Genomic DNA, 23,638 nt, shown 5'->3' with positions numbered 1-23,638 from the left:
CTAGGAGGCTACAAAGCCCAATAGCTTGACATGATAACCAATGCGTTGGTAATTTCCTCATGCTTCTTCAGTCCCTGTGGGGACCAGAACTGTCCCTCTTATCCATTTCCTTTCATGGTGAACGCAAAATGTTGAGCACACAGCCTAGCAGTCCCTGGACTTTGGTAATTCACTATCTTGCTCATTCTGTTTAACGACATTCTTAGTTTTGCTGCTTTTTGATTTGTACAATTGTTGCCTGTCCATAGAGCAATAACTTCAGATTTATCAAGTGGGGTAATAGCATGTAGCAATTTGCTCCTTGATTTTAAATTTAATCGTTCACTGGCAGTTAATTACCATTCAACGTGGATACTTAATTCAACTTGTTCAGTGTTAAATAAGTAACTGTTGTGAATCTACATCACCCTGATTTGGAGAAGGAATAAACCTAAAATATATGGGACAGTCAAATGCTGGTTGATTGCTTGTACTGAAACTCCCCGTAAAAGCAGGAATGGATCGCAACAGATGTAATATTAGCAAAGAATTTTGATCTTAATGAGATGCAGACAATCTGTTTCAGACTTTAACTTTTATTCAACTACTGTTAATAAATAATTAATGAATCCATTTCTTCTGCAACAGCTCAAATTTATTCAATTGAAGTTGATGGAAATGAGACACAGGTTACACTTCCTACAGTGCAATCCAAAAAGATTTACAAAGTGCGACTTGCAGCAAGCACCAGTAAGGGATATGGTGCACCGTCAGATTGGACCCAGCACCAAATACCTGCCAGAAATAAACAAATCATGGGTATGAGCAAACTTTACAGATTATTAAAAGACAAGACTTTTTGCAAAATACAAAATATCTTTTTTTTTTCCCACACAAAGCATACATGGAGCATTTCAGTGCATGGTAGAAAGTTTGTGATGTTTGTTCCTATTTCAAATTCACTGCAGATAAAATGATAGCCATGGTTATATAAAAGGTACGTGTCTCCAAGGCACGTTGATTAACCATCTTGCTGGAATTTTGTTAATTTTAATTTTTTTTTGAAGATGATGATATTAAATTTTCAGGAAAGTTTGGATTGTAACATGTTCATTTAGTGTCTCTGAGATTTATTGGTCTTTGTTTTTGTCACTTTACTGATGCTTAAAAAATGTCCTATGTTCAGGCCATGGGTATCAGAATCAAAATTGATTATCATGAACAAATCACAAAATGTGTTGTTTTGTGGCAACATCACAATGTAAACATTCATATAATAAACCACCTCACAACAATAAATAAAAGTAGTGCATGAAAAGTCAAAATAAGGCAGTGCCTTTGGTTCATTGATCATTCAGGAATCTGATGGCAACAGGGAAGAAGATGTCCTTGTGCCACTGAGTGCTCGTCTTAAGGTTCTTGTACCCTTTTTCCTGATGTAGCTGAGTGAAGAGGACGTGGCCTGGGTGGTGGTGGTCCTTGAGAATAGAGGTTGCTTTCGTAAGACACCATCCCTTGTAGATGTCCTTGATGGAGTGAAGTCTGGTGCCCATGATGTTGCAGGCCAAGTTAACAACCCACCAGAGTTTTCTTTCTTGTCCTGAGCATTGGCACTTCTATCAGACAATGATGCAACCAGCCAGAGTGCTCTCCACGATACACATGTAGATGTTTTTGAGAGTTTTTGGTGAGATACAGAATCTCCTTAAACATCTCAAAGTATAGCCTCTGACAAGCCTCTTTCATGATTGCATTGACATGGAGGCCCCAGGATAGAGCCTCTGAGATGCTGATATCCCACGCTCTCTCCTCAACTGAGGGTCTAACTTCCTCTTGAAGTTCACAGTCATCTCTTTGGTTTTGCAAGTGTTGAGAGCAAGGTTGTTTGTATGAACCACTCAATGAGCTGATATTTCTCCCTTCCGTACGCTTCCTTGTTGCTCTTTGCGATTGAACTGACAACTGTGGTGTCATCGGCAAATTTGTAGATCGTTTTGGAATTGTGCCTGGCCACACAGTCATAGGTGTATAATGAGTAGAGCAATGGGCTAAGCACGCATCCTTGGGTGTGCCTGTGTTGATAATCAATGAGGAGAAGTTATTTCCAATTCATACTGACTCGTCGTCTTCCAATGAGAAAGTCAAGGTTCCAGTTGCAGAGTCCTAAAGTTTGTAGCTTCTTGACCAGCACTGAGGGAATAATGGTATTGAAGACTGAGTTGTAAACCACGAAGAGCAGCTGTAATTATTTGTTGCTGTTTTCGAGGTGATCCAGAGCTAAGTGGAGAGCCAGCAATATTGCATCTGCAGTGGAGCGGTTGTGACGATAGGCGACTTGCAGTGGGTCCAATCCTTTGCTTAGGTACTTGTTAATTCTGGCCATGACCAAACTCTTAAAGCATTTCATCTCAGTGGATGTGAGTGCTATTGGGCGCAAGTATTGAGGCAACTCCCACTACTCTTAATTGGGCACCAGGATCCATATCTCTGCTAATTTTTAGACAGCTATGATGGTCATAAATAGAAAACAATGGTTTGGATTAGTTGTGTGGCCAGATTGTTTGTTGGGAGAGTAGTTTAAAACTAAAGTTAGGGTTTGTTTTCATTAAAGTTGCTAATTCTGGGAAGCTATTCCCATCTCCTCGATATTACTGCCTTTTTATGGGAAGAAACAATAAATTTTATTTTTTCAATAAACTAACAACTTTTGTAATGAAACTGACAAATACTTTGTAATATTTCTGAGAAGTCTGGTTTTTGCTTGTTGCTTTACAACAAGCAAAGTTCCCACCACAAACTCAAGGTGTTTGTTTGGAAAAGTGAAACCAATTCATTAATTACAAATGCAGTGGAAGTCCGAAAATGCAGACTGCTTGCGGATTGGGTCGGTTTAGATTTTCAGATTTTCTGGATTCTCAGACTGTACCTTTTAAAATTCATTTTTCAGGATGAATGAAGGAGAGATCAACATGTAAAGCCATAAGCAAATACAGCATGCTTCTTTTATCAAACAAGCAGTTTTAAAAGAAAAAGAAAAATGTTGCTGTGCATTTTTCTGTAGTCCTTGCGCATGCACACCCACAAAAGTCTGCTAAATTTAAGCTAAGTTTGAGATTTTTCGAAAGTCCAGATTCTTGCATGGTCTGGATTTCTGGCATATGGATTTTTGGATTTCTACTGTATCTGATAAAATGGAATTTAAAACTAATGATAGAAGTTTCCTTTATCGTGTGTGGCTTGAGCACAGAAATTTGTATCTATCCTGTTTCAGCTAATTACTGTCATCCAAGTGAAATGGTTCATCTCATAATGACCTCTGCTTTGCTCCAGTTCCATTTGCTCCCACAGAAATGAAGGTCAAGACTAAAGTTAACTCTCTGCTGGTCACATGGCAACTACCTTCTAATCAAGTCCAGATCCAGGGTTACAAGCTCTATTACAGAGAGGGAAACGATTCAAGCAAAGAATTAAGTGAAACTAATGGAAATGAACAATGGACAAATGGACCAATCCGTTTAAGAAGAAAAACTAATCAATATGAGATTACTGGATTAGGTTAGTCAAACTAAACCATGCAGAATCTTATAACAAGCATTTTGGAGTTTATTATTGAATGAGGTGTGTTTTGGGAGAGGGTGTAATGGTTACAAAAGGAAATCAAATTCTTATCCAAAATTTAAACAGGAGTGATAAATACAGCCCTTGTATTAATATGTTAAATATGATGAATACAGCATTTGTTGCTTACAATATAAAGTCATTTTGTATCTTTGTCCAATAGGAGTTGTATTTTTATCTCAGATCTCTCTCTCTCTCTCTCTCTCTTTATTTATTTATTTATTTATATTTATATAAATATCTCTATTTCTATATATATATATCTATCTCTATATATCTATCTCTCTATATATCTCTATCTCTCTATATATCTCTATCTCTCTATATATCTATCTCTATATATCTATCTCTATATATCTATCTCTATATATCTATCTCTATATATCTATCTCTATATATCTATCTCTATATATCTATCTCTATATATCTATCTCTATATATCTATCTCTATATATCTATCTCTATATATCTATCTCTATATATCTATCTCTATATATCTATCTCTATATATCTATCTCTATATATCTATCTCTATATATCTATCTCTATATATCTATCTCTATATATCTATCTCTATATATCTATCTCTATATATCTATCTCTATATATCTATCTCTATATATCTATCTCTATATATCTATCTCTATATATCTATCTCTATATATCTATCTCTATATATCTATCTCTATATATCTATCTCTATATATCTATCTCTATATATCTATCTCTATATATCTATCTCTATATATCTATCTCTATATATCTATCTCTATCTCTATCTCTATCTCTCTCTCTATCTATATCTCTCTCTATATCTATATCTCTCTCTATATCTATATCTCTCTCTATATCTATAGTGTTGCCCGTTAAGCTATATGAAGTAAACCAATTTTTTTTTTAAATGTAAAAAAAAACCTTAATGCTGGAGAAACTCAGGAGGTCAAGCAGTGTGCTTTATCTGGCAAATACATAACTGATGTTTCGGGCTTGAGCCCGAAATGTGGAATGCCCGAAATAAGGAATGTGGAAAATGTTGGTCTGCACTGGCCTGTAATATCATGGGCTCTCAGAGCAGCTTTAATGTGTGGCACCTCATCAAAGGCCTTCTGAAAATCCAAATTTACAATATCCTCCAAAAAATTGTTGTAGGTTTGTCAAGCAAGATTTTCCCTTGCTGACTTTGGACTATTTTGTCATGCACCTCCAGGTGCTTAATAACCTTTTTTTGACAGTTGACTCCAGCAACTTCCCATCCACCTATGTCTCTCCTTTCCTTTCTGCTGCCTCCTTCCCTTTTTAAATAGTGGAGTGACATTTGCAATGTTCCTGTCATCTGAAACCATTCCAGAATCTTTTAATTCTTGGAAGATCTTTACTAATATCTCCACAGTCTTTATAGTTACTTCTTTCAGAACCTAAGGGGGCATTCCATCTGGTCCAGGAGACATCTACCCTTAGACAATTCACCTTACCAAGCTTCTTCTCTTTGGTGATTATGACTACAGACACTGTGATTGAAATAAAAACACAAAGGTGGAGGAACTCAGCAGGCCCAACAGTGTACTTTATCGATCAAAGATAAACCAACGTTTCAAGCTCAAACCTTCATTAAGGTATTATACCTTAATGAAGGGCTCAAGCCCAAAACAGTGCTTATATATCTTTATCTTTCTTTGGCATGCTGAGTTTCTCCAATATTGTTTTTATTATTACTATAGCTCTCTTCTCCCTTCTGAATTGAAAGGCCAGACTTTGTGCCAAAGACCAGACCATTATGACTTGTCCTTGATAGGCCATTTCCCCCCCACCTCTCCCAACAGTATCCAAAACATTATACTTATTGTTGAAAAGAATGGCCACAGGGCTGCTCTATGCTGACTGCCTATTCCCTTTCCTCTCTGAACAGTCACCTCATTGCTTAACTCTTGGGTGTGACAGTCTCCTTACAATTTCTGTCTATCACCTCCCTCTGCCTTCTTATCTAGCTCTCGGTCCCAAATACATTGTAAGGAGCTGCAACTGGATTCATTTTTTTGCAGGTCTAGTCATCAGGGATCTGTGCTGTCCCAAATTTCCCACATCCTGCAACCTTAGCACATCCTACTGCCCTAGCTTCTATGAAAAGATTTTGCTTGATTTTACCTGCATGTCCTTAGCCTCTGCTCGCCAAAGCCTGTAACTTGCCATTCCGACGTGGGGCCGCTCCAACACTGGGCCACTCCACTTATGCCTGCTTTACTTTTATTTGTTCCTGCTAATGAATCATGATTCGATTGGTCCATTAAAGTGCCGAGCTCCACAAATACTCCTTTTTAAACTCTTCTTCCCAACTGTGTAGCTTTTCTTGCAATTCAAGTGTTCTGCTAAACTATATACAATTAGCCCATTGTATCTAGGGTTTGGTCGATGCTGGATAAGCAAATTTTCCAATTGCTTAAGACACACTCGAACAAAGCCTAACGAATACACTTGCATTAAGAATAAACAATTTACTTGGGAGGAGGGAGGGGGGAGGGAGAAAAAGTCACTGTAAATGTGTGGAAAAGAAAAAGTGTATATCATGGCTATTGTGATTTATGGTGTGAAAAATAAAAAATTTTTAAAAAAAAGAATAAACAATTTAAAAGACAAAAATACTACACTGTACTTAAATTGAACAAACTTAACTTGCATTCAAATATAAACCTTTAAGAATTTTACTTGATTCTCAGTCACTTTCTTTGAAAACATTGAACCATTGCTGCATCTCCACAGAGGTGCTTGAAAGATGAACAATAACATTATAGATAATTTACAGATAAAGCCTTGTTAATGCACTTAATGATATACTGATAAAGATTCTTACTAAGCAGAAACAAGCCTTTTACTAACCAGGCAAGAGCAAGCAACGTCAACCAGCTCTTCCACCTGGGCAACACTATTATTCAAACACAACTTTCTTCAAACAGCTGCTGTGAGGCACTTTGCTGGCTGAATATTTCCTCATTTATGTGTTATTTCAGAAAACCATTTACAATTTTAAACTTCTATTTACATTATTTATTTAAAAATTATATGTATTTATTTTCTTTTTTTGCTGTTTGTTTGAATTCTGGATATCGGGGATTTTACTGTACTATAAATTTATATGCCTAGTTTCCTTTTTAGCATTTGGCATATTGTTAATGATAAGAGAAAGAATTAAGATGCCTTTTATTTTGGACCAGCAGAAAATGATTTTTAACTGAAGGACCTCCATCTAATCTGATGTTGCAATAGCTTATTGAAAATGAAACATAATAAAAGGAGGGGCAAAAGGTTTGAGAGAGCTGTGGTTTTCAAGGAATATTGGAAACTTGGTTCGAAGAAAAAGGGAGGCGTACATTAGGTATAAGAAGCATGGAATTAAGGAGATGTTTGAAAAATACATTGAATGTAAGAGGAATCTTAAGAGAGGAATTAGGAAAGCTAAAAGAAGGTACGAGGAGACTATAGCAAGCAGGGTGAAAATTAATCCAAAAGGGTTCTACAAATATGTTAATGGTAAAAGGAAAGCGAGAGACAAAATTGGTCCCTTAGAGAATCAGAGCGGATAACTGTGTGTGGAGCTTAGAGAAATGGGGGAGATATTGAACAATTTCTTTTCTTCGGTATTCACCAAGGAGAAGGATATTGGGATATGTGAGATAAAAAAAGCAAATTGGGTAAATATGGAGAATATGGTGATTACGAAAGATATAGTGTTAGGGCTTTTGAGGAATATAAAGGTGGATAAGTCACCAGGACCAGACGGGATCTTCCCCAGGACATTGAGAGAAGTAAAGGAGGAAATAGCAGAGGCTCTGATGGTAATTTTCCAAATGTCATTAGAGATGGGGATAGTGCCGGAGGATTGGCGTATTGCGCATGTGGTTCCGTTATTTAAAAAGGATTCAAGGAGGAAGCCTGGCAATTATCGGCCTGTAAGTTTGACGTCTGTGGTAGGTAAATTAATGGAGAAAGTTCTTAGAGATAGTACTTATAAATATCTGGATAGACAGGGTCTGATCAGGAGCACTCAACACGGATTTGTGGGCGGAAGGTCCTGTTTGACCAATCTGATTGAATTTTTTGAAGAGGTGACTAAGAATGTGGATGAGGGTAGCGCGGTGGATGTTGTCTATATGGACTTCAGTAAGGCCTTCGATAAGGTACCACATGGAAGGTTAGTTAGGAAGGTGCAGTCTTTAGGTATAAATTTTGAGGTAGTCAAATTGATTGAACATTGGCTGAAGGAGAGAGGCCAGAGAGTGGTAGTGGATAATTGTCTGTCAGGTTGGAGGCCGGTGACCAGTGGTGTGCCTCAGGAATCTGTATTGGGCCCATTGTTGTTCGTTATATACATTAATGATCTAGATGATGGGGTGGTGAGTTGGATTAGTAAATATGCAGACGATACTAAGATAGGTGGAATAGTGGATAATGAAGAAGGTTTTCAAGGATTGCAGAGGAATTTGGGCTGCTTAGAAAAGTGGGCTGAAAAATGGCAGATGGAATTTAATGCTGATAAGTGTGAGGTGCTTCATTTTGGTAAGAAGAATCAGAACAGGACATACGTAGTAAATGGGAGAGCATTGATGAATACAGAAGAGCAGAAAGATTTAGGAGTAACGGTACATCGTTCCCTGAAGGTAGAAACTCATGTGAATAGGGTGGTGAAGAAGGCTTTTAGTATGCTGGCCTTTATCAATCATTGCATGGAATATAGGAGTTGGGAGGTGATGTTGAGATTGTATAAGACGTTGGTGCGGCCTAATTTAGAGTTCTGTGTGCAGTTCTGGTCGCCTAATTATAGGAAGGATATAAACAGAGTGGAGAGAGTGAAGAGAAGGTTTACCAGAATGTTACCTGGGTTTAAGCATCTAGAGTACAGGGAGAGATTGGGCAGATTAGGTCTTTATTCTTTGGAGCGTAGAAGGTTAAGAGGGGATTTGATAGAGGTATTTAAGATTATGAAAGGGATAGACAGAGTGGATGTGGATAGACTATTTCCGTTAAGAGTAGGAGAGATTGAAACAAGAGGACATGAGTTAAGAGTTAAGGGGCAGAGGTTTAGAGGTAACATGAGGGGGAACTTCTTTACTCAGAGAGTGGTAGCGGTGTGGAATGAGCTTCCGGGAGAAATAGTGGCGGCAGAATCAATTTTATTATTTAAGAAAAAGTTGGACAGGTATATGGATGAGAAAAAGGTGGAGGGTTATGGTGATTGTGCAGGTAGGTGGGACTAGAGAGGAGTGTTTGGTTCGGTGCGGACTAGAAGGGCCTAATGGCCTGTTTCCGTGCTGTAATTGTTATATATATATATGTTATAAACTTTTGAATTTTACAGCTTTGAATTTATTAAATTATGAAGGGAATATTGAAATTTTATTGGCTGTATTTTGGTGTGTTAAATTTTCCAGTGAAATATTTTCCACTGAAGGAAATAACACTTACAGAGGTTTTGTGGAATGGAGGGATGTCTGTTTCTTTTCCCATAGCTATTTAAGCATTTCCTTGTGGAGCCTTTGTATTCAGAATCAGCCAACTCTACATGTATTGGCAAATGAGATTGATGACTTAGGTTGTGTAACAATTAATCAATAATGCTCACTAATCTTGACACTTGTCTTCTTCCTGGAATTCTACACATTTACCTTGTTTTCTTGCTGATTTGTTGAGGATCTGATTTTCAAGCAGAACATTCGTACAAGATCATAAGCTATTGTAAATATTTTAAATGCTTTTTTTTCTACACCATAACATGCTTTAATATGCCTGTTTCTTCCACTTATAATTTGTTATCTTCATTAACAGTCTCTCTATCTGTCTGGACCATTAGCCATCCTGTCTTTAATATGTATGGGAAACATATTTCTGCATATGATTTCCTACTTTAAAACCTCACCAGTGTTGTTGGCATATTTAACTGTACATTGTACATACTGAATTTGGAGTACTCAAGTCTATTAACTAACTTGGTTCTATTTGAACTAAAGTTATTTGACTCTTTTCCCCCTCTGGAATCAGTGAAGTTTTAACATGTTTTTCAGGTTAGTTATGAGGTTGTGTTCAGTAATCGTATCTTTGATGTTTAAGAAACATAATCATGCCATGATCTTCTCTTGAATTATGATCAACATCCCTAGATTTGCATGATGAAATTGTAGGTTATGCCAGGAGTATAACTTCCAAGGCAGCTGTTCTTTTATATTTTTATTAATTTAAAATGTTAGCATCAAATAACCATAGTGCAGCAGGTTGAGCGACCGTGTGGTTAGATGGGCTAAATTGCTGCCCTAGTCAGTTGGTACAAGATGGCACAGACCCACCTTCCCTTCTCAGGAGAAGCCCATGTTTGGCAACACGTGTTGCCTGGGAGGTGTTGCCACTTCCTGGTTGCAAGTTGCTGGGCAGGGAGTGACTCTGCAATGCGCTGACATCACTCCCTTAGACCAGTGCGCCCCAGACAGCAAATGGGTCGTCCCCTAAAACCAGCACAAAAGATTCAAATAAAGTCAGTTACTGGTTCACCATAGTGTGTGAACATACTTCATTTCAGTCGTGCTGCCATTAGCAGCCACTATATAATAGTTTGTTTTTCATTGTGTTTCTCTTGTACTTTGGTAGCTCCTTGCAGATTTTCATTCCATTTTCCACCCAAAGAAATTTGTTAAATCAGAGTTGTGCCTCAAATCATGGAATGTAGGTGCTCATGGAAGTATTTGAGTTTCCCTGCTTTAGTCCACATCAGGATAAAACTTGACCTGACTTTCTTAGTGTTGCTACCTTCCATATCCAATTTGGCATAAACAAGGAATAACCTTCCATATCCAATTTGGCATTCTTTCTTTTTCTTTGGCTTGGCTTCGCGGACGAAGATTTATGGAGGGGGTAAAAAGTCCACGTCAGCTGCAGGCTCGTTTGTGGCTGACCAGTCCGATGCGGGACAGGCAGACACGATTGCAGCGGTTGCAAGGGAAAATTGGTTGGTTGGGGTTGGGTGTTGGGTTTTTCCTCCTTTGCCTTTTGTCAGTGAGGTGGGCTCTGCGGTCTTCTTCAAAGGAGGTTGCTGCCCGCCAAACTGTGAGGCGCCAAGATGCACAGTTTGAGGCGTTATCAGCCCACTGGCGGTGGTCAATGTGGCAGGCACCAAGAGATTTCTTTAGGCAGTCCTTGTACCTTTTCTTTGGTGCACCTCTGTCACGGTGGCCAGTGGAGAGCTCGCCATATAACAGGATCTTGGGAAGGCGATGGTCCTCCATTCTGGAGACGTGACCCATCCAGCGCAGCTGGATATTCAGCAGCGTGGACTCGATGCTGTCGACCTCTGCCATCTCGAGTACTTTGACGTTAGGGGTGTAAGCGCTCCAATGGATGTTGAGGATGGAGCGGAGACAACGCTGGTGGAAGCGTTCTAGGAGCCGTAGGTGGTGCCGGTAGAGGACCCATGATTCGGAGCCGAACAGGAGTGTGGGTATGACAACGGCTCTGTATACGCTTATCTTTGTGAGGTTTTTCAGTTGGTTGTTTTTCCAGACTCTTTTGTGTAGTCTTCCAAAGGCGCTATTTGCCTTGGCGAGTCTGTTGTCTATCTCGTTGTCGATCCTTGCATCTGATGAAATGGTGCAGCCGAGATAGGTAAACTGGTTGACCTTCCATATCCAATTTGGCATAAACAAGGAATAACCTTCCATATCCAATTTGGCATAAACAAGGATAGTCAAAGAGCTTGGTTATCTTTCTAAATTTGACGTTTTTTGTGCTTTTGACATACTCAACGATGCAAAAGATTGCAATCTGTTGTTGAACAGTAATCTCAAACAATAATTACATCATTCATTGCTAAGTGTTCTACCATGCAGGTTCTATTTCCGTGCACTTGAATGGATCTTTATTCACCCTGAGAGCACAAATAAACATTATTCAAAACTCTCATCAGCCGACAGTAGCTGGGATATATGAGTGAAATTAAAAAAGAATACTTCAATAATTATACTCAACAATGAGTTGCATATTGTACCTCACTTCCTGGGACTTGTATGAGAAGTCACCTTTTCTGAGGAAATGGCCTCATTTTGAACCAAAATAGGAAATTTTGCACACTGTGGTAAATCTTCGGAATTCTCCAAAAGAGGGCATTTTAAGCTGCAGTCAATAAATTCTTAAGACATTTAGGAAATTGGCTCAAGAGTGGGAAAGTAAAATTGATGTAGACTTGATGAACTCTGTGATTTGAATCATTTTTTATTATCCTATTATCAGTCTCTAATACAACTATAAAGTGGCAACACTGACTTCAAAATTTATTCAACATGTCTTTCACAGTCATTTCTGTGAACAAAGGCATTGAGTATGAATTCTTGGATGAGAATGTGAAAAATGTTTATATTCTCTTCAACCATGTATTGTATCATTCCACAGGATGAAATGCCCTCTGCCTCTACCTTAAATACTAAAAACTGACCTCAACTGTACTCTTGTATTTTTAATGTATTCCTAAATACTTGCTACTTTGCTAATACTAAACATGTCCTTATTGAAAAGGATTAAGTAAATATTAGTTGTTACAGTTGCAAAATATTTAATAGACTTTATTTTTTTCATTTAGAGTCAGACAAACTTTATGAAATCAAGTTAATTGCATTTAACAAACAAGACGACGGATATGCAACTGTATGGAAAGGAAAAACTGAGAAACTACCTGTGCTAACCTTGGGTAAGCACCACAAAGAGATATTCATTTAAAATGTATTAAAAAAAATAGACTATTTTTATCACATTCAATCATCAAAAGTAGCAATGCGTACACAAGCTAGACGGGACAAATCGAATTGTAACATAAGATTTAATGCTCTTATTGTATAAAAGACTTGTTTGGGAAAATGTTTTCACACGGACAACTTTTTTGAGAATAGCAGTGTACTTTTTATTGTGCAAGTAGAAAATTATTGACTCTGTTCAAGATTTTACAAATATTGGAACTGAATGCAAAATGGGAAAAATAAATTGTATCTTTAGATTCTCCTGTGATGCTGCCACCTCCAACCCAACTTTGGGCAGAATCCAATGGGTCCAGAACAATCAGGTGACATTGGACCAAGCCACCGTTTACCACAGTCCAGATAGCAAATTATACTGTGCGCTGCAGTCCTTGGGGGCTCAAGAATGCTTCTCTTGTAACTTTCTTTACCAGGTAAATAGCTTCTTATTGGTTGTAATCAATTACAGTGATAATAAACCCAGCCTTGCCAATCTGGCTTTATAACTGTAGCACTCCATTCAAGCCACATCATGGTGAATCTCTTCCCTATTGTTGGCACATCCATCTTGTGGTGAGGTGACCAGAGCAGTAGGCAATGCTCCAAATGCAGTGTACTCAATGTTTTGTGTATCTACAATGTGATATCAGAACTCTTCTACTTCACGTGTCAATTTACAAAGGCGAGTCAACCGCCTTCACTTCCTTATGCACCTGTTTCTTCACTTTTCAGTGAGCATTAAACATGCATCCCAAGGTTTATGTACATTCCAAAGTTCCCTGCCATTTATGTGTCTTACCAAATTTGATTTGCCTCACATTCGTCTGGATTAAATTCCATCTTCAGGTTACTTAACAGCTTGATCCATGGCCTGCTGTATTCTTTGACGATCTTCTTCTCTAACTACAACTCCCATCAATTTTCATGTTGTCTGCAAGCTGATTAATCAAACCCCTTGCATTCTCATTAAAGTCATTTATTCATGACAAACAAGAAAAGTTCTGGAATTGATTCCCATGATACTCCACATTTTACAGATTTTCAATTAGGAAAAAAAAAACTTCATCCTCTTGATATCTAGTCAATTTTAAATTCAATTTGCCAACATGCCTTGGATCCCTTGTACCTCAATTTTATGGAAGCAGCTCGCCACGTGGGACTGTGCTTTGATTAGCTTTTCTTCATTTAGCTATTATCCTTCACAGACTGCTAATCTACAGTTCTGGGACAAATGGGTGGCACTTTAGTTAATGATACTTGATATGCTCTTCCTTTACTTGTTAAATATGAGATTGAACAACAAATTATTCAGCATTAGTCCTGAGAACATCCTGTTTAGTGCCTCTAGAATATTTCCTTCGTAGTCTTCAGTTCGTGGATTTTACCAGGTGCTATAATTTTTTGGTGTATCATGTATTTTACTTTCATCACACTTCAAGGGAAAATAGATTGTTTCTTCCAGTAAAAAAAATGCAGGCTCGACATTTTCAAGTGGCATTGAATGGAACAAGAAATTTGTTTAGTGATTTTTCATCGAGGTGTCTTGGCTCACCCTTATGTTGCCTTATATTTTCAATATTTAATATTGAAAGGCTGCTTCATTTGCACATACTTTTCCATCATTTTTGGCAGCACTAATCTTGCATTATGGTTGTTGGCCACTTCAATCCATGAAGGTCATTTGGAAATGGAATCTTAAAACTTCTCAGTTTCATTTGGAGTACCTTGGTCTCTTCGCCTTGAATTTTCAACTTCTGTTATGGAACACTGCACTCTTGGTCGCTCCAGTTTCAAATTAGTTGGTTAAAGTTGTCAGAAGAGAAGAGAAGGAAAGCAGATTATAATGAAATAGTTGTCTGGATGAATTATCAGAACATTCCAGAAAACATTCAATTTAAAAAACGTGGAAAATAAACATTGCATATGGTTTAAGATTGAAGGGGGAAAATTATAAGGGGAACGTGAGGGGAAATTTCTTTACGCAGAGGGTGGTGGGGATGTGGAATGAGCTTCCGGCAGACGTGGTCGAGGCGGGATCATTGGTTACATTTAAGGAAAGACTGGATCGTTACATGGATAGGAGGGGACTAGAGGGGTATGGACCGGGTGCTGGTCAGTGGGACTAGTAGGGTGGGGATTTGCTATGGCATGGACTAGTAGGGCCGAACTGGCTTGTTCTGTGCTGTAAGTGGTTATAAGGTTAAGTTCTGTTTGTTTTGGTACTTTGATCAATTCTTTTAAAATGAAAGATGAGGACAATTTTGCTGCATTTTGGAAAAGTTGTTTTTATGATCGTAGTATCACAGATGGGGAATGAGATGTGCTTTTCGTTATTGTATGAATTTTTTTCTCTTTTTCAATTTTTTAATTGGATTTTATAATAAATACAGTACAATGAAGAAAAGAGAACGAAACTGAAAATACAACATCACATATGTATGTATATCAAGATAAAACTTCAAAGAACATAAACTGTCCCCCCTCCACTGCACTGGATAAAGACAGAAAGGACATCAAAAAAAAATATATGTATATACTCCACCTAACTTACTCTATTCTTTAAAAAAAAACTAACCAAAGTAAAGCATCTGAGCAGCTTATCCTGAGGGTTACATATATTTTGTAGATTTTGATTCAAAACAAAAAACACAAGGTAAGACTATAACCTCATCTGGAAGAGTGAGTACATCCAATCACATTAACAACATTTACATCAAATGAAAATAAGAAATAAAAGATTGCCATGTATCTTCAAATTTCACCAATGAATCAAATACATGATATCTGATTTTTTTTTTCTAAACTTAATAGGGCATAATATGAGAGAACCATTGAAACACTGTTGGAGATCTAGAGTCTTTCCATTTGAATAAGGTGGCTGTTCTTGCCAACAATGTAGAGAATGCCACAACCTGTAGCGCAGATGCAGAAAAACTTCCTATGTCTGGTGCAGTAACCCCCAAAAAAAGCAGTTATTGGATTGGGTCGTAACTCCACCTGAAATACAGTTGAAAAGATATTAAAATTTTCTTTCCAATAGATTTCTTTAAAATGGAGATCAAAACATATGTGTTAATGTAGCAATATCAGATTTGCATTTGTCACAAGTAGGGTGAATATTCGAATGTTAGGTACATATTTAAGATGAATTCACCAGTTGAAGAATCTTGTCCCATAGATCCTCCAATAACTTGTTTGCAAGTTCCAATTCCCAAACCTTTTTAATCTTATTGTGAAGTACTGGATGTAATTTCACTAATCTATCATATATAATTCCAATTAATCCTTTCTGAGAAGGATTCAATTGAAATATATCAACTAGATCAGGTGGATATACAAATGGAAAGTCCAATAATATGTTATTTAAGAAATTACTAATCTGTAAATATCTTTTTTAAAAAATGAATATTTGGGAAGTCATATTTACTTGCCAGTTGTTCAAAAGACATTAAATAACCTTCCTTAAATACATAATAAAATAAATTTTCCTTGTGGAGAAGGATTGATCAATTATTGATGGTCGAAAAAATAATTGAGAGATAGCACTAGATAAAACATTTTTTCATTAAAAAATTTCCTAAATTGGAACCAGTGAATATTTTTCTCAAAGACATTCAATTCTTCTGTTACTAAAGAGCATGATATTCAACAATCCTCAACAATTTTTAAACTCACTTTATTAATTTATATTTTTCAATTGCTCACAAAAGTAGTATCTTTTGATAATATCTTTAATGCTATTAAATCTTGTTGCCACAACCAAGTGAGAAGGATGCATTAAAGAAATTTAGAAATTGTGGAATTATTAAGTCTAAACATTCATCTTTCAGCTAAAATTATTTCGTGTTTCAAGTCTTGTGAATTTAAGCAATAGTAAATTAGACATTGAAAGGTTTTGTTGTTGCTGTTTAAGTGAAAACTGCTGGTTAATCTGCCACAACGTGTTACTTTTTTTTCCAGTGTTAACAATTTGAGAGTTTTTAATGATGAAGATCAAATAAGATTATTAGAGTATTCCCTTCAGGCAAGAATGGGCAAGACAACATGGAATAGATTTATTCAAGATCAACTTCGAAACAAGATTAAAAAGTTTAAAATTGTAAATCTGAAATAAAGTACATAATATTGTAAAGAGAGAGCAAATCAGTCATGTTTTAGAAAGAGAAATAACAGAAATAACTGTACAGCAAAATAATTCAAGAAACAAGTGGAATCTCTTCATTTCAAGAAGATGCAATGGTTTTAGTGGATAGCAACACGTCTCATGTTGCAGTCAATTTATCTAGATTGATGATTCTCAATATAGCTTTGGAGCATGTGACAAAGCTTTAATAATAGTTTTTAATTTATCAAGACAGAATGGTAGAAAGCCCTTCCGTTACATGATGCATGTGATACCAATTAACCTGAACATTTTGGAGAGTGGGAGGAAATCCGAGCATCAGGAGAAACTCACACAAGTCACGGGGAGAATGTACAAAAACCTTACAGACAGTGCCAGATTCAAACTCCGATCGCTGCTCCTGTTATAGCGCATTGTGCAGAATTCGGGACTTTACCTAGAAAGTTGACAAAATAAAACATGACAAAATTCCTTCAGCGCTCTAGTTGCTCTGGCGGTCGGCCTGCTAAGAGTATCCAGGATCAGTGCAATTCGACAAAAGTGTTGCCTTATGATTTCTTTTTTTTAAACAGCAAATGAGCAACTGGAGTATTCACAAAAGTTATGGTTTGTATATTTTTAGTCGTATTCAATATATTATTTGCTGTAGATAAGTTGATGATTTCCTTCAAGACAAACATTTTACAAGAATGGATGACAATAGATAGTTTATGCTGCTTGTGCAAGAGATGCTTTATCTTTTCTTTGGCAGACTAGGAGCCAATCAGTTAATCATATTAATTTAGGCATGTCTTTAGATGCAAAAGGTTCATGGATAATTTTTTGGCAATTTTAGCACTGTAGAAGAGATTATTATTAGTAGCCTGAAGCCCTTTACCAAGTACGAATTCGCTGTACAGTCCAATGGATTTGGTGTTGATGGACCTTTCAGTGTCATTGTAGAGGGATCAACTCTGTCTGACAGTGAGTACATTTTATTGTTGCGTTGTTTCACGATTGGGTATGCTGGTCAATTTAATTCGTACTTTTACATTTCATTTGACAATTCTTCAGGGTTCATCAGTGAAGATATTTGGACAAAATTTCATCTTCAGATCCTCTTCATTTCCAAATAGAAAAACACAGACATAAGATAAATGCCAATGGGTTGCAGTTCTCTACGTATTGAGGGCCAGGTACAATTAAGATTTAAAGTAATTGGAACCATTTAAAGTGTTGTGTTGCAATTGAAGACCAATCTAAAAGAAACATTAAAAAAAGAGATTTAATTGGGACTCCATGAAACCATAGAACATCAGGACAGATGTGCAAAGGGAATAATTTCGGATTATTATCCCCGTGATGTGAATCTCAATTCATCAATGTTAACTGTATTTTGGCCAAAGCATTGAGGGTAATGGAGACAGTGATGTCTTCCAGTGAAAGTGAATTAACAGTGACTACATTAACAGTACTGGCTAAGTCCATAAGGACACTGCTGCTAGACCAAATTTGTATTTTAAATAAAGTGAGAGGAAGACCTTCTTGGCTTTATCCTCATCCACACTGACCATGATAATGTTAAGTATGAAAGACTTTTCTGTAGTTCACGGAAATAATTGGAGATGTCATTTTCACTATTCATTGTGTTGAATGGGATGAATTGACACCGATAATTCAACTGAGGTGCTGTGGGGTAGTAGCAAGAAGCATAAGACCTTGCAATTCACCACAACTGGAACCTCACTGCCAAATATTCCCTTGTTCTATGGTTTTCTGTAAGGCTGTGTATAGATAAGGGGTATAGAAGCCTTTCAGGGTCAAAAATAAGTTGTCAGCAAGAGTGAAGTGTAAATGAGGACTACGTGCCTGCTGAACAGTGGATATAGAGCAAAGTGACGAACCAACACCTATCAGATAAACATTTTGAGGTTCTGTTAAGTCGAGTTGTTATTAATGCTGGAAAACAGCTAACTGGACAAGGAGATGCCATCCTGCTCCTTAATGTTGGCAAAATCAGCATGAGAATGTAAGGGTTGAGAGTGAAGCACTTACAATCATCTTCAGTCAGAAATAATGTTTAGATGATCAATCTCTGCTTCTAAGGTCATCACAAAATTTCAAGAAATTAATAAATACTTGAGGTTCCCATTTATATTTCAGAAGATGTGTGCTCCAGAATCAGCTAATGCTGTTTCAGTCCAATTGCAATACAGGCATCTACCCAGTAAAGTGGTAAATCACCCTGGTATTCCATCCCTAACAGCAGGACAAATCCAACTTGGCTGATCACCGATCATTTAAAAAAAATTGGCCCACACACCTTGAGATACCAGTTCAGCTCACACCGGACATAAACTAAGGTGCAGGATTCCAGAAGTGAGAGGACAGTGACTGCCCTTTTCATTAGGTGGTTGAAAACCCTAATAAAATTGAACTGGGTAAAATATAACAATGTCTAGAATTATCTTCAGTACAGAATAAGAAAGTTTTTCTCAGTTATTATAGGCTATTAACTCATCGCCGTTCATCACCACAGAAATTCCTGAAGGAAATATACCATCTTCAACTGTTTAGTGAATGACCTTTCCTTCATTATAAGGTCAGGAGTGAGAAGTTCATTGAATTCTGAATGTTCAATTCTATTTAAAACACAAAAATGCGGGAGAAACTCAGCAGACCATGCAGCATTGATAGGAAGGAAAGGATAACAAATGTTTCAGGAACAAGCCTTTTTTAAAGTCTGAGCAAAAAGCAGGCAGGACCCTGAATAAAATGGTGAGGATAGGAGGGAGGAAGAGTCGATGAGGAGCACAGGCTAAATTGTAATAGGTGGATGCATGTGGATGGGTTGAGAAATGACAGGGGAGGAGGTAGCTCTCTGAATGGAGAGAGAATGGAATGGGGTGGGGAGCTGGAGGATAGGGAAAGAGAAAGACAGGGGCGGATTAACTGAAATTGGAGGTCAATGCCAGTGCTGTATGGTTAGAGAGTGCTCAGTGCAATATTCTTTCTGTGGCCCTCCAATTTGCAGGTAGCCTCACTGGTAGTGTATGAAGCCATGGATAGATATTTCAGTGTGCTAATGGTGTGTGGAATTAAAATGGTTGGTTACTGGAAGATTCCTGTTACTGCAGCAGACTAGGCAAAGGTGCTCAACAAAATGATCTCCCAGTCTGCATTCGGTCTCTATGATATAGAGGAGGCAACAACTGGAGCACTAGATGGGGTGGATGACCCTGCGGCTTCACAAGTGTTGCTTGATGTGAAAGGACAATGTGGAGACCCGAATGGTAGTGAGGGAGGAGATGTGGGCACAACTATAGTATTTCTTGCGGTCGCAGAGATAAATATCAATGGAAGTGATTCGACAGAAGGGTTGAGTGGATGTGTGCCAGAAGGACTGGTCCCGGCAGAGGGAGGGGAGGGGAAAATGTATCTAGTGATGGTCATGTTGTAAATGGCAGATCATCCAGAGAATAACATGTTGGATGTGGGGGCTCTGAGGTGGTAGGTGGGGTGGTAGGAGAGGACAAGGTGAATCCTGCCCTTATTGCATCTTGAGTCGAGGGGCCAAGGCAGCTGTGCAGGAAATAATGCAGGGAAGGGCTGAGGGGAAGCCACATTTTTTTGTTGAAGGAGGACATCTCAGATGTACATCACTTTTGACAACGTAAAACACTATCTCAGTATTCAGCAAGACTTGAATAACATTTGAGCTTCACAGACTTGCAGAGAATCAGAAATTTATGGTCCAGTTCGAACCCATCAAGTCTGTTGTCAACAAGAAAATTGATATCCAGCCTAATCTCAAATTTCAGTTTTTAAAACTTTATAGGTTATCAATATTAAATACTCTTCCTGATACCTTGTAGATGTGATGAAAGTTTTTGAATCAATCACCCCAGTTCAGAAGCACTCAAGGAGTTCTGTACCATGGAAGGCAAAGCTGTCTGTTTGATTGGCACTCAATTACAGTAAAACCCCTGATATCTGCCACCTCTGGGGATTGGTAAATCGTGGATAATTGAATTTGGCAGTTGCTTGAGATTGTGTGTTGTGTGGATTGGTGAACTGACCATTAGGGGGTGCCAATTTTAAACTTTTGTATTTTTTACTTATTTTTTTTGCTGGTTGTTTGAGGGTACCAGCTGGTTGAATTCTGAATAACAGGGATTTTAATGGGCTGCAGTGGCTGCAACGTACTGTCTAAATTTCAGTAATATGCCACAGCTTCTTCACCAGGATCGGGTCCCAATCCAAAACGTTGATTGGAAGAATCCTGACCCAAAATACTGACTGACAAAATACTTTCTCCATGCATTCTGCCAGATGTGCTGAGCCCCTCCAGCTTTTCAGTTCTTTAACATTACCTCCCAAATCTGATCTGTCTACCACTGAGAAGAACAATGGTACCACATGTCAGCCATGGGCTTGCCCAGTAACAGCTGCTCCCCCCTGCTCCTGAGTCATTGTTTTGTAATTTGCCCTCTTTCCCCCAATTCAGTGATTTGCCACAAGTTCTGCCCCATCCTAAGCTCCAGCACTAAAAAGTCCCCATAAAAATTGAGGAAACTGAAGACTTCCATTATTCCAACTGTTGTTTTTGCAACTTTTCATAATCAGTCTATATCTGCTCCTCTGCCTCCCAGTGAGTGCTCTGAGCCCTATAGTATAGCCTTGTCAGAGTGATTGAACCTTTCTTATTGCTCATTTTTACGCACTGTGCCTCAGTGGTGGAGCCCACCGTTGTGTTCTCTCTGAGTGCGACTGTGGCATTCTCCCTGATTCGAAATGCCGCAGCTCACCCTCTTTCAATGAAAGCCAGGAACAGTGAAGGGCTGTCATGTCTCTGAAATAGCAACAGTATCATAATTCGAAATATCAACCCAGGCTCAAAGTTCATCTGCCTTGTGTACAATAATCCTTGCATTAAAATAAGTTTCCTTCAGCCCTTTTTTCTCTCTGTGACCATTTACCTGCCCCTTCCTCTTTCTGATTAATCTCATTACTTTGCTTTTACCATGTTTTCTGTGAATTTTTAAATCTAAATTGACACCAGAGAGTTGTGACTTTTGTTTGCAATGCCCGGATAACCTTGCTTTTCACTGTACACTTGGCAATAAACTAAACTCTATACTTTCTGACCCCATTTATTATCCGAACACTATGGCAGGCATAAATGAGATGAATAAATAATGTATTATTTTAAATAACATGGAAACTTTTGAGTGAGCATTAATTTCTTAATCATTCCCTTTTTTTCAGAACCTTCCACCCCTCCATCAGACTTGAAATTGAATCCAATTAATTCCTACTCAGTCAGAGTTCGATGGCAACCTCCAACTGAACCAAATGGTATTATAATTGAATACATTATTTTGTACAATGCAAACTACACACAGTCAGATAATCTCTGGAATTCTTTGTCCAAGGAAGGTGGGTACTGAAGAAACTGGCCAAAATTATTAAAGATTTGTATCTCCATTATTTGCTAATCTTCTCTCACAAAATGTATGCACATGTGGTATTTTAATACAGGAGTAGTAAAGAAATGTAATGCTTCTACAATATAGAATCTGGATAGTTTTAAGTTCCTGTTTGATTCAATAGGCAAGGAGCATGATAATATTAGAATGTAATATAATATGGTTCTTGAAAAGTAATTTCTCAAAAAAGTTTCCAGATAAAATTACCCTGTTGATGAAGATCAAAATCATTTCTGATAACAAGGGCTTAAAAGTTCTAAAGGAATTTCTTCAAAAATAAATGTGCTTTGATGTGGATTAGCAAATTTGACATTTGTGTTGCAGGGACCAATGAGAAAAGTGGGGCTGAAAAGTTTTCATTTTTTACTTTTGGTTTATTTGGGGACTTGTAATCGTTCATGCTCGTGCTTTATTCAAATGTGCACAGAAATTGATGCTTAGCTGACTTTGCAATTCCTTATGAGATGAATTTGGCACCAAAAAAATTTAGGATCTTGATGATTCTCTTTTGTCGTGGGTGTGAGCTGCTTTCTTGAATAATGGAGATTGTGTGGCCTCTGGAATTAATTCTGTTCAACTGAACAACTTGGTTAACATTTTAATTTTTCTTTTTCATAGTTGCAGACACTTCACTTATTTTGTCCTGTTTCTATTCTCTATTGTACTATTTATTTTTCTTTAATCGTCACTGTAACATCATTGATTGGCACTTCCAACAGTCAATTAAATGAGTCATATTATTTACTTAAACATACAGCATGGTAACAGGCCACTTCAGCTCACATGTCCGTGCTGCCCAATTTATACCCCACTTACCTACACACCCAGTTCGTTTTGAACAGAGGGAGCAAACTGGAGCCCCTGGAGAAAATCCACGCAGACACGGGGAGAACGCACAAACTCCTTACAGACAGTGCAGGATTCGATCCTCAGTCAGGTCCCAATCACTGGCACTGTAAAGCGTTGAGCTAACTGCTACATCAACCGTACCACCCTTTATCTTTTCACCGTTTTAAAAGCAGGAGGAAAATTTGAGTCATGAAGATCTTCAGCATGGAAATTACCTTTGGCCTCACTCATCCATCCTGACCAATGTTCTATTCCTGAGCTCATCCCACTTACTTGCATTTCATCCCTATCCTTTAGTGATTTTATAAACCTCTATGACATCACCCTTCTTCCACTTTTGTTCTTTTCAATCTTTTTATTAATCATATTACAGATAAACAATACATGAGGAGAATAGGAGTACAGAATCAAGAAGGAAAAAAAATCACAGTATCACAACATATGATATTACATACACAATTACACCACATTGAACGAAAATGTTCTCATCTCCTTAAACTGAAATCTTCACAAAAAGAAAAAAATTATTATATAAAACTCCATCTCATCTAAGAAAAGAAAAAGAATGGGCAGCCTATCCTGAGAATTTATTAATAAAAATTAATTGTCTTCATCAACAAAGAGAAAAGAAATAAAATTAAATAGAGTCCAGAAGGGAAAATAATTATACAAAGTCATGTGGAAATAATTTATAAAAGGTTGCCTGAAATAAAATTAAATATAGTCCAGAAGGGAAAATAATTATACAAAGTCATGTGGAAATAATTTATAAAAGGTCGCCTAGTTTCTTCAAATTTAACAGAAGTATCAAATGTACGACTCCTAACTTTCTCTAACCTTAA

General features: G+C 37.5%; 1 protein-coding gene across 1 annotated transcript in view; it reads left to right on the top strand.

The window, feature by feature from the left end:
- The window catches only part of igdcc4 (immunoglobulin superfamily, DCC subclass, member 4), a 101,725-nt gene that overhangs the window by 55,036 nt on the left and 23,051 nt on the right, over positions 1 to 23,638 (top strand). The window contains 6 exon segments of the mRNA XM_069911475.1: positions 628 to 798; positions 3,310 to 3,534; positions 12,206 to 12,313; positions 12,616 to 12,790; positions 17,315 to 17,442; positions 21,727 to 21,897. Coding sequence (XP_069767576.1) covers positions 628 to 798; positions 3,310 to 3,534; positions 12,206 to 12,313; positions 12,616 to 12,790; positions 17,315 to 17,442; positions 21,727 to 21,897 — 978 coding nt within the window.

Source organism: Narcine bancroftii, chromosome 14, assembly GCF_036971445.1.
Source record: "Narcine bancroftii isolate sNarBan1 chromosome 14, sNarBan1.hap1, whole genome shotgun sequence".
Taxonomy (NCBI): Eukaryota; Metazoa; Chordata; class Chondrichthyes; order Torpediniformes; family Narcinidae; genus Narcine; species Narcine bancroftii.
This window is presented reverse-complemented; position numbering and strand designations above follow the sequence as displayed.